Source organism: Dromaius novaehollandiae, chromosome 14 (assembly GCF_036370855.1).
Source record: "Dromaius novaehollandiae isolate bDroNov1 chromosome 14, bDroNov1.hap1, whole genome shotgun sequence".
NCBI classification, from domain to species: domain Eukaryota; kingdom Metazoa; phylum Chordata; class Aves; order Casuariiformes; family Dromaiidae; genus Dromaius; species Dromaius novaehollandiae.
The window spans coordinates 93,342-105,676 of NC_088111.1; the positions used below are offsets into that span (position 1 = coordinate 93,342).

Sequence of the window (12,335 nt, forward strand, 5' to 3'; positions counted from 1 at the left end):
CATCTTCCAGATTAAGTCATCGGAAGCATGCAAAGTCTTGAACTGAACATTTCTGACTTGCCATTGTTTCCCCTCTTACACTACACAAAGTGCAGCTAACTAACTTACTAGTTAGTTACTAACTTACTAGTAACTAACTAATTAGCTTCAACTAACTTACCTAAAGAGTTATGCGAAGAGGCTGAGGTGCCTAACATACTATGTTCTGACTTCAAAGGCTGAGGGTGCTGTTGGTGAGGAGCAATAGCGGCTGAAACAAAAGACTGAGACAGCGATTGTGAAAGAGAACTGAGTGGAGAGGTTGAAAGGGACGACGATGAATGTAGAGATGAGGAACGAGCAAGAGAACCTGGAATATTGACAGGAGCTGAACCTCCCAGTAATCTTTGACCTATGTATACATAAAGACAAAAAAACAAAAGAATGAGTTCCAAAGTAGTACACAGTTCTATAATTCCTGGTTGCACAGTGTAAGATTATTCAAATGTTCTTTATTTTCCAAAAAAGCCAGGTAACATTCATTTTATTGATTTTTTAAAATTTCAATCAGATGTAAGTATTCTTCTGAATAATGTATCCATTTTAAATTAAATTACATATTCAAATAACTTTAATAAAAATACTTATCTGCTGTTGCAAAAAAAAAATAAAAATAAATAAAAAGAACACATGGAAGTAGTTTTCTAAGTGCTTGAAAACAGAATCTGTAGCTTTACACAGCAGTGGCCTCAGCTGCAGCTACAGAGAAAGATAAAACACTTTTCAGATCAGGTTATTCGACTTACTCATTTTTACAGCCAACTAATGCAAGTGGAGAAACTGGAAGTTAGAGAAGTAAGAAAACTTATTTTCTATTTTAAAATATAAAATAACTACCTCTAAAATGTTACATAGCATAAAAAGTTAGAATAGCATAGCATAAAAATAAATAACTTAGTCAAACAAATGCATCATTCATTAGTTTCCAAAACAATGATGATGATAAAAAATATGTATATAAAAAAGGATGTTAAATTATACAATTACTTAAATAAACATGCACAGATACATTGCACTCTCCTGGTCAGGAAACAGTTCAAGATTAACTGTAAAGATTTCATTCATCAATATATTTGAATAGCATCTACAAATGACATCAACTTCTCTTTAAGAAAATAAATAAGGCATTCAAATGATTATATTTAAAGTAAGAGTCATAGTTTTAGATTTATGTTTTTGCTTAAAACTGGTGAATTCACGTCATCAGAGAAAACACTGCTCTTTTTGGAAATATTTCCAAAAAAAGAGTAGATCAGGGATGCTCATTACAAGTTACATTGCTACAGTGTCTTTCAAAAATAGATCTTAAAATACTCAGCAAATGTTATCAAAGTCAGGAAGATACATGACAGACATATAACCACAGATGTACTGAATATACCAGACAATAAACCTACACCATTATTTGCCAGAGGAGCAAGGCAGCAACGAAGTACAAGGAGTTTAGTTAAAAAATTTGACCAAGTAAGAATTCTTTTAAAAACTAAGAACCAAAGTAAAGGCCCAAAACAGACACAGTATGGAATAGCAGAACTGTCTCTTTTCTGATACCTAAAGTATTCTTTAAACCCAGTTCAATTTTGGCAAATATAATCTGCCTGCATGAACTTTATCCTCCCCATATAAATGACATTGGTTACAGAATTTGCTTCGTATTCCATACTTTATAGTAATTCCAATGAAGTATAGTGATTCCTGCAACATAAAACATAGCAGTGAATCAAATACCAGTCGAACCAATTGTAGCATCAGGATAATTGTTGAACCTGACTCCAATAGCAGAGAAATAAATTTGGAATTGCACAAACTATCAGACTCTTTGTTTGTTTGTGTGAGGAGGAATAGCATGAACAACAATGGAAAATATTAATAGATAGCACATGAACTGTTCTGGTGACCTGTCAGCATCATCACTCAACTGAAAATAGTAAGAGGTCATTCAATCAGAATAAATCTAAAGTCCTAAAGCCTTTGAAGAAAGATATTCCTACTAATATTATTAACAAGAATCTATATAAAACTAGATTACTATCTACTGAGACAATAAAATTTCGGATCTTTCTGCATAAGTCCCCTGATATCCTGAACTGTACAGCTACCACGAACACATCCTCTGGTAGCAAAGAACCACCTTGGGAAAAAACAAAGTTACTGCGGCAAGGGCAGGGCACCAGAGCTTTTAGCACTGTTGTCAAGATCTCAGAGACTGACATTTGGTGTAAGAGACTTCTTAATCAGTGTGTTTCTGCACTGACTACTTCCAGCTCTTGCTATCAATAATGAAGCCACTGCTATGATCTGTCTAGATCTACTTGATGCCAAAGCATCACCACCACCAAAGAAGAATTGTAAACTGCCTCCCCAAATTCTCTGCTTGGACCTGATGACATAAGCATGTCACCAGTCACTTTGTGTGAGGCATCTTCTGCCCATCTTCAGGGCAGGGTGGGCTGCTGAAGTGAGAGAGTCCACTCTAAGCCACGGGACTTTCCTGCATTCAGTGTGCTCTGAAGTATCCACAGATTTTTAGGATGATTAAGTTAGTGATCCCATCCAGAACCACACTCTCACCCTCCACTGGCAAGGAAGTCACTTGGGTCAACACAGCTTCTGCACCTTAGGACAAAGTTTTGAATCTGGACGGCTTGGGTTCTGTCCAATCCACTGAGGTTGCAGTGACAGCTCATATATTCCAATGCTATCAAATATATCTGTACTTTTTAAAAGCCAATGGACTAAACATATTAAGTAATTCTCTAAGAGAAGAAAAATTGCATAATGTACAGAGACACTTTAACTACAAGCTTTTCTTCTTGGAGTTACAGTCAGTAACAACGAACTAGAGGTAATAACGAACTAGGGAGTGGCTATAGCTGTTGTACCCTTTGCATCTATAGCTACAGAGCAAGAAGGGCATGGGAGGCACAAGTATGCCAACCAAGAATCCAGTTATGTTCACACAGTTGGAAGCAGCACACGTGGACAACAACCTTAGGGAATCGCCGTAGACCTCTTTCAAAGAAATGTTAACAAAACAGACATCAGAAAATACTGGGTACTTGCATCTAAAAATCTAGTAAAAATTAACAGAATTAGCTGGTAAGACTAATTTTTACAGAAGTGCCATTTTGATTCTTTTGTATTCTGTCATACACTTCACCTGTATCTGCACGCTGGTTATTTACTTTTTAAAAAATTCAAAGGCCATCTAAATACTTGGCTTGTTTGGATTTCTGTAACTACTACAATTATTGCTACCTTATAGTAAAGGGCAGTATTTTATGCCTCAACACTATAATTTAGTCTTCCCACTATGAAAATTTAAGAAGGATATCATAAGGCAAATGTTTATGATAAAGCAGCCTGGACCAAGTCAGCAATCCCCAATTAAGTTAACGTAGGCTTGACTTCTCTACAGTTCCCTGGAGATATTATAGAAATATGTGGCTATATGACTCTCAAAGGAATATGCTACCTTGAATTGTTAACAGAACTATAGTTGGTCAGTTTTTACTTCCTATTCTCCTGTTCTTTTTCTCTTGTTTATTTTTCCTTTTCTGCTTTTATACAGGATAGGTGGCATTTTTAATTTTTTTCTTCCTCGACGTTTCTCCCCTTCATCCTTCCTCCCTGGCTGTCTTTTCCCTGCACTGCTCTTCCTTTCCTACATGTCCTTCTCCTTTCCCAGAACAGGCCAACCGGCTGAAGGACTCGCTGACAGATCTAAGTAGGAAAATACAGGCAGACAGGAATAAGGGGTATGAAGTAAGCCCAATAGACCTGCAACTACATTGGTCATTCTGTGTTAGATACATAAAAAAGTTTAAGTCCCTAACTTGTAAGTAGTAAAGTCCTAAAGGCGGCTTGCTCCTACTCCTCAAGAATTGTCCCCCTAACCACAGAAGTACTTGATGGTCCCACAGCACTTACTGTCTGCTGCCAGACATATGCAGCACTCAACACTCAGGTAGTTCAAGTTCAAGCATAATGCCTTCCTGTAAAGATATGTAAATAAGTCCTTCCATCAACTACTATGCCTGTGGGCCCAAATCATTAAGCATTTTCAAAAAAATGTTTACTAGACTGACCCCTTTCAAAACACAGCCTCAATGATAGCCGTGCAACCTCTTCAAACCCCAAAGCTAAACAGCTGTAGCACAATTGAGAACTTTTCTTCAAAGTCTTTGCTGTGTATAACTGTTGTCCTGAGTAAAACTTTATAAAGGTAAGAAAGAAAAATACTTAAAATTAGTATACAGTTTATCTTTACAAAGTGGACCTCTTACTTGCTAATCCAAGGTCACTGCTTTCTTGATCTTCTAATTCTCTATCTATGGATGCGACGTTCACGTCATTAAAATGTAAATCTAAAGCAGAACCTGTTAAACAAAACATTGTATCAATGAATTATCCTTTAATTATACATAAAACTATCAGGATGGTTGAGGTGAGGAAATTTTATTTGACTGTTGTTATCAGTACTTCCATCACAGAAATCTTCAGCATCTAGGTTATGATCTGAAGCACAGTACAGACATACAGCAAAGGAAAGTCTCTGAAATTTTAAAAGGGAAAAATTTCATATATAAACTATTACAGCTCTTTAAGCTGATCAGCTAAACAAAGAATAATGTACAGGTGGCTATTTATTTGGACTTCTAATAAAGCTGTCACCTGTTCTGCTTAGGTGCAGAGCAGAACAGAAAGGATGAGGAGAAATAAAATGTAGATTTGTGTGCAAAAATATTTATTACTGGAAAAAAACCCAGGTATTATACCTGAGAAAGGGCACTGTAAATGCCATTTAGGGCAGTTACCCTTTGGGGCAACTTTAAGTGAATAAACATACCAGGGCATACAGATATAAGGAAGCTGGGAATCAATCGTGTGGGAAGATTCAAATGGATATGTGTGTTATTTTTATGCAACTACAGCAAAACTCAAAACCAATGTGTAGTTTAGACTTAACAGTTAGACCGGCTTACATTTTAAGGGTTGTGTCAGTCTAAAGTTCCTCTTGGTGATATCATGAAAAAGTTCTCCTTAATGTACTACTTCTTCAGTCCACTGCTTATTCTATACTATATCCTTGAATAAAATGTGAGAAGATGAAGAGATACTTTTTTTTCCTTCCCCTTAACTTCTTTTCTTCACAGAAAGGAGAGTAATTAAATAAATCTATCTCTTTGTACCTCTATTTTAACTTATGTTGGACAACTACTCTATCAGGAAGACAGGAGAGAAGTTAGTATAAATACTGATTTTACAGGCAGGAAAACTGTATTCCAGTCAGCGTGGTCAGCGATAGCAATCAACTTTGTAAAGATTTTTTAGATTTTCTGTTGAAAATCACTATTAAACTGGACACAAAGGGCTGATAAGAGACAAACAGAAGTAAAAAGATACACTGGCTCGTGTAAAAGTTTCCAAAAGATACAAAGGGGATCTCTTGAGCCCTTTAGAATCAGACACATGCCTCTTTCTTAGCTTGGTCCTAAATATTAGGCACTGTAAACTGCATAAAATCTTTGGCAGAAGATTTTACTACACAGTTTTAAAGCCAGAAATGGAAAAAAAATATTTGGATCACTAATACAGGATCAGTAAAGGGTTATTCTGTATAGGCATTTTCTAAGGCTGACCAGGCTTCCTAATGGAATCCAGAGTCTGGGATCTCTAGATAATACATAAAGAGAGTTACTGACCTAGAAGCAAGATCCACAGAACAGTGCTCGGCAGGAAGCTGCCTAAGCTGTCCAGAACAAAATACTGACCAAAGAGTTAAAGTTCACATAGTACACAATCACAGAATCACAGAACGGTTGAGGTTGGAAGGGACCTCTGGAGATCATCTAGTCCGATCTCCCCTGCTCATGCAGGGTCACAAATGGCTTTTGAATATCTCCAGGGATGGAGACTTCACAACCTCTCTGGGCAACCTGTTCCAGGGCTCTGTCACCCTCACAGTAAAGAAGTTTTTCCTCATGTTCAGACAGAACTTCTTGTGTTTCAGGTTGTGCCCGCTGCCTCTCGTCCTATCACTGGGCTCCACTGAGAAGAGTCTGGCCCCATCCTCTTTATACCTTCCCTTCAGATATTTAAACGCATTTGTAAAGTCCCCCCCTCCCCTGAGCCTTCTCTTCTCCAGGCTCAATAGTCCCAGCTCTCTCAGCCTTTCCTCATATGAGAGATGCTCCAGTCCCTTAATCATCTTAATGGCCCTTTGCTGGACTCCTTCCGGTAGCTCCATATCTCCCTTGTACTGGGGAGCCCAGAACTGGACACAGTACTCCAGATGCAGCCTCACCAGGGCTGAGTAGAGGAAAAGGATCACCTCCCTTGACCTTGCTGGCAACACTCTTCCTAATGCACCCCGGGATACCACTGGCCTTCTTGGCCACAAGGGCACATTGCTGGCTCATGGTCAGCCTGCAGTCCACCAGGACTCCCATGTCCTCCTCTGCAGAGCTGCTTTCCAGCAGGTCTGCCCCCAGCCTCTACTGGTGCCTGAGGTTATTCCTGCCCACCTAGGTGCAGGACTCCGCACTCCACTTTATTGAGCTTCATGAGGTTCCTCTCTGTCCATCTCTCCAGCCTGTCAGGGTCCCTCTAAATGGCAGTGCAGCCCTCTGGTGCATCAGCCACTTCCTCCCAGTTTTGTATCATCAGCAAACTTGCTGAGGATGCACTCTGTCCCTTCATCCAGGTCACTGATGAATAAGCTGAACAGGACTGGACCCAGTATCAACCCCTGGGGTATACTGCTAGCTCCAGGCCTCCAACTAGACTTCGCGCCACCGAGCACAACCCTCTGAGCTCTGCCATTCAGCCAGTTTTCAATTCACCTCACTAACTGCTCATCCAGCTCACGCTTCATCAGCTTGCCTATGAGGATGTTATGGGAGACAGTGTCAAAAGCCTTACTGAAGTCAAGGGAGACAACATCCACTGCTCCCCCCTCATCTACCCAGCCAGTCATTCCATCATAGAAGGCTATCAGGTTGGTTAAGCTTGATTTCCCCTTTGTGAATGCATGCTGACTATTCCTGATCACCCTCTTGTCCTTCATATGCTTGGAAATGGTATCCAGGATTAGCTGCTCCATCACCTTTCCAGAGGTTGAAGTGAAGCTGCATAGTTAATACGGCAAAAGTACTGGGTGGGGAGACCACCTGCTGCACAGGAGAGGATGCCCAGAGAAGGATGCTGCCCTGCCCTGCCCATCACTTCCCAGCTGGCCACTGGGAGAGTTTTCTCTTTCCCTTTTCTCTCTCTCTCTCTCTCCTTACATTTTTATTTGTCTCTGAAAGTAACTATCACCATTGTACATCATCAGCTATAGACCTCACTAATAAATCTTCATGCATGTGAACCTGTCTCAACATCCTTTGTGCAATAACACCATGCACCTGTGAGAGTACACCTCCCATCATTATGCTGCAGGATATTCTGGGGTACGTCTGTTTCACTTTCACCTGGTGAAGCTGTTCCACTTTGTTTCAACAAACTCAACATTCTCTCAGTCATAAAAAGAGAGACTGTAAAATCTAGTTATTAGCACCATCATTATCTTAGGAGAACTGTTTTTTTTCAAGCTCTTGCAACGTCCCACATCGTACATCCCTCCCTCACCTTTTCCATCTCACTCTCCCCTTTCTATCTCATGAAGTATTAGGATTCCAGATGTTACTAATATTTTAAAAGTTATTTGCAGTGTCTGACTCAGTCTGTTGCTACACACGTACTACAAGCTGGAACAGAACATAACGAGGTTAACATGAGTTATACTACTCAAATAATAGATCAAATCCAAGCCTGCACCTTTGCTCAACCAGTAACTCATGCGAGGCCTTAACTCATTCTGCCATGCTGGTCCTCCCCAACTATGCAAAGGGCTGATATGTATCTTTACTTATTTTCTAGATTTTGGAAGTTTAAGTTCTGATACCTTCTGGCTCTCTCAGATTCCAAGTCCAATTTCCACACAGTGGAAAGTCAAAGCAGGGAGTGCAGGGAGAGAACACGGCATTTTTAGATCACAACATATATGGAAAACAAAAGGAGAGACTCCGATTTCCCTCAAATGGCAAGTCTCACAGACAGGCAAAATCCTCACACTCGAGTGCCCAACAGAAAGCAAAGAAAGCCATGAAAACATTCCCAGAGGCACAGTCCTTGCAGAACCTAAGGCATACATATGGGAGCAGAGCATCAGGCTGGCAGGTGTCCCCTGATGTAAAGGTCTCATCTTCTCTCCTTTATCACCTGACTCATCTCCCTTCTCTGCTGCCCACTGCCTATATATTTGTCTACAAATCCTTTTCCTCTGACACTTTACTTATCTAATTTCTTCAGTATCTCGGCAAATATTTTAAGTATTTTATTTTTTAAATGTATTTTCAAGAGTATTTCAAACACTGCAGTTTTTACGGCATTCAATCTCAACACTAAATACTTCGTGTATATTATTGGTATGCTTATTCCCAGCTCCCTTGCACCCTTCTCCAGCTCTTGGGGACTACTACTCAGGAAGCAAAAAGAGAGGGCTTGGAGATCTCCATGAGATGCAGCATCTCCCTTATTGACAAACCAAGATGAAAGGCCACAGAAAGTGGTTCAGAAAGTTTCCTGAGTCCTCGATAATATAACTCTTTCCTGAGTCCTCTAATCCTTTATTAAGACCTATTTATCCCCTTTTCCCATAATCCCCTAGCCCCTTCCCTTGCTGCAGCTCTACCTCATTCTTTTGATTCTTCAATCCACAACTTCCCCAAAACACTTTTCTATATATTTTCTGTTCTACATAATCTTTAATGTCCTGCTTTGCTCAGATTACATACAGCACTTTACTTTCACTGCCATCCTGTACGCCCACAAAGCAGAACTCTGAAAAGAGAATTTATGTATTTGAAATTCTTTCTTGAAAAAGAACAAAATTACTCAGTTATTGTAAAGTACACTAACTTATACATACATGAGACGTACTCATTTTATGGTTCAGATTCTATTAAAAAACAGCATACTGAAAATGTTTTAGAAAAATAGCAGAGATTTTAACACAGAGGAATCAAGAGTCTTTAAGCTCAGTAATCTAATGACACTGGGAAATCAGAAACAGCGTAACATTGCTTAAAAGACTTATTTTTGCAATGCTTGTTCAGTAAATTATGATTTAAAAATTTTATTGAATTAGCACATCTACTATACAGAAATCAGACCTTGTTTTTTACTGTTATATTAATAGCATGTTACAGCCAACTACCCCTACTTATTCAAAGAAAAGTTTATCTTGACAAAAATATGATTTTGTTCCATCTCATTACTTAAATATCAACCACAAGCACATGAAATTATATTACTTGCATAGAATGAAAACTACAAATTCTGCTCAATCTAATTCTGAAATTTAAAAATAGCTTAAAATTTATTTCCTGTTCTAACACACAGATAAACAAACCTTTAAGGAAGGCAAGCTATATACTTGCAAGACTGCAGAAAAATATCCATCATTTGATATTCTTCATAGACTTCTATACAGAATAAAAAAATCAAATCAAAAAAAATCAAATGCCTAACTTACCATCTCTAAGTGCTGACTCACTGTCTGCAGTCTCCTGGTCTCTGGTACACATCAATTTAAACACAGAATTCTTCAAGTACAGCAGCTAATCGCAGCAACTCCCTAATCATGTGACTTAAGCCACGGACTATTAAATACAGTGTATTTCAAATCACAATATTCCATGCCATTGCCTCCTGAATAATTTATATTTACTGCAAAAGTGGCACATATTTCAACAAATTTGTGGATAACACCAAATTAAGGGGAGCAGCTGATATGCTGGATGGCAGGACTGCCACTTACAGGGATCTCAACAGGCTGGAAAAAAAAAAAGACTGATGGAAGTTCAACTAAAGCAGATACAAAATACTGTGCCTTGGACAGAAAACCCCATACAACAGTAAAGGCCGGGGGACAACTGACCAGACAGTAGCTTTACAGAAAAAGATCTTGGAATCTTGATGAACAACAAGTTTGGCATGCTCTGTAACAATAAAAGCTAACTGCATTTTGGCCTGCGTTAGTAAGAATGTAGCCAGCAGGTTGAGGGAAGTGATTATTCCTCTCTATTCAGCACTAACATACGAGCTCCTCCCTTTCATATTCCACACCCATGAGTATAAAAGGGGCATCTCCATCTTCCACCTCCTCAGTTCTTCTCACTCCCAGAACCTCCCAGAAAATATAAGGAATTATGGAAGAAAGAAACACGAAGCTGGATTGCAAATGTATGTCAATACAAGGCTACCTAAAGAAGAACGGTAACACGTAACTTTTCTTTAGCTTTTGAACGTTTTTCTAAATGCACAGTCACACTTGGGTAAATGCAACCAGTACAAAATCACCAAGTCATATCTAATAAAGAGTGGTAGGAGGCAATGTGCAGAAGGTATAGAGAGTGAAGAAGCGATTTTCCAAAGTTTCATGTCCAGAACCTTCTGCAACAATGTAATGCTTAGCAAAAGTGTGAATGGAGCTCCGGAAAACAGCTGCACTTTCAGGAATAGATCCATTAGCCAGCCAAAACACAGCCTGGGCAGCTTCAAAAGGTTCAGGTGCTAAAGATCTCATTGCTCTATACAGTTAGCTCAGACTGCCTGGAGCCCTGAGCTAAGCACTATGGAACATGGCCTTCAGGCTGTGCAGGGTGCTACACCCATGGCTCCTCCTGAATGACCAGCCCTGGGTTCTGATTCCTCCATGATGCTGATGCCCTAAGCTGAGTGGGCTCCTGAGTGAGCCCCCACCCCCCAACACACACACCCAATCCCACCTGGCCTCCAGGGCTCCTCAGTGGTGGTGTGACACCCCCTGCCTAGTTCCCAGTCCCCTATGCCATGTCCCTGTCTTGCTTCCACATCTCTAGCAAGATCCTGGCTCCAAGTCTCCCATGCTGTTTCCCTGTCCTAGCTCCATGACTGTCCTGGTTCTGTGCTATGTATCTGACCCTGCTTCCAGTTCCCTGTCCCACCCTCCAAGTCCCCCATGCCATATCCCTGTCCTGATTCCATGACCCTGCTGTGATTGGGACCTGACTCCAAGGATTCCATACTGTGTCTCTGCCCTGGCTCCATGTTCCCCTGCAAATAGCTCCATGAAAACCCACTGCAACCAAATCACTTCACAGCAAGTACTTCTCCGATGATCCTAGATCTTTTTAAGGTGTGAGAACATATCTTGATGGGAAGGGAGGCTGCTGTCAAGGCCCTGAGTGCACCAGTAGGCCTTAATTGCCCAGACCAGCCTCTCCAAGCACCTCCACCACACCCTCTGCCATTACTCCAGGATCTCCATTTAGGTTCAGGCCTGGGTCTTCAATCCTTCCCTAAGCTATGCTGTAGATGTATCTGCCTTCAGCTCTGTCTCTGGCCTTGTTTCCTCAACAGAGCTTGGACCTATGTTGCAGTAGCTCATCTCCAGTCTTGTCTCTTGCCCTGACTCCTGGATGGGCCCTAGACCTATGTTGTAGCCTTGTTTACAAGTCTGTCTCTGACCCCGTGTCCTGCTGCTCCTGACTGGACTCACTCGATTGGATCCTGGACCTACTTCACCATCTCACCTTGCCTGAGGCTGTCAATGAACCCTGCTGTCAGCACCCTAATCTGCCTACTGTGTCCAGATGCTGTGGGACTGAACCTTGGCTGGTAATGGCACTGCCTCGTGCTGTGGTCACCCTCAGCTCCTGGCTTGTGGAGCAGCCCTCTTCTTGCTGCTCCCTGACACTCAGCATCCGGTTCAAACTCCATTGAGGACCGGATCCTTCCTGATAGGCATATACCTCACCAAAGCTTCGAGAAAACCCGGTTGTTATGAAGTGAGGGGGAAAAAAAAAAGAGATGCCCTCATTATGGGAGTACTACACAGAAGTGCTGCCCAAAGCAACTTTAGTGGGTTAACTGAAGGACATAACTCCTTCAGCAAATGGTCTAGAAGGCTGGGCATAGCGGCCAAAAAAAGGGAGATTACTCTAACGCTCTTTCCTACTATCAGCTAAATGTTTCTCACACAGGGAACATGTCCTGTCGGCTCAAGAGTCATTTATCATCCATGCTGTAAGACTGGGGGAATGGAGGGTTTTGAGACAAATCCATTACATTTTCAGTACAGGCAACTCTGGATATAAGTACAAAGGTTTGTGGCCAAGCACATCATCCTCAAACTCTCAAAGTCCATATGTTTGAAGTGATTCAGTTGATCTGTTAACATATTTGGGAATTCAAGCAGGTGAATCACC

General features: G+C 40.7%; 1 protein-coding gene across 7 annotated transcripts in view; it reads right to left on the reverse strand.

The window, feature by feature from the left end:
• The window catches only part of UNKL (unk like zinc finger), a 62,206-nt gene that overhangs the window by 9,302 nt on the left and 40,569 nt on the right, over positions 1-12,335 (reverse strand). For 5 of the 7 annotated variants that reach the window (XM_026113886.2, XM_026113885.2, XM_064519953.1 and 2 more), the window contains 2 exons: positions 4,326-4,418; positions 161-391 (listed from right to left, as the gene is read on the reverse strand). In XM_026113886.2, coding sequence (XP_025969671.2) covers positions 161-391; positions 4,326-4,418 — 324 coding nt within the window. The remainder of the gene's footprint in view (positions 1-160; positions 392-4,325; positions 4,419-12,335) is intronic. The other 2 variants (XM_064519952.1, XM_026113884.2) reach the window with 1 other exon arrangement.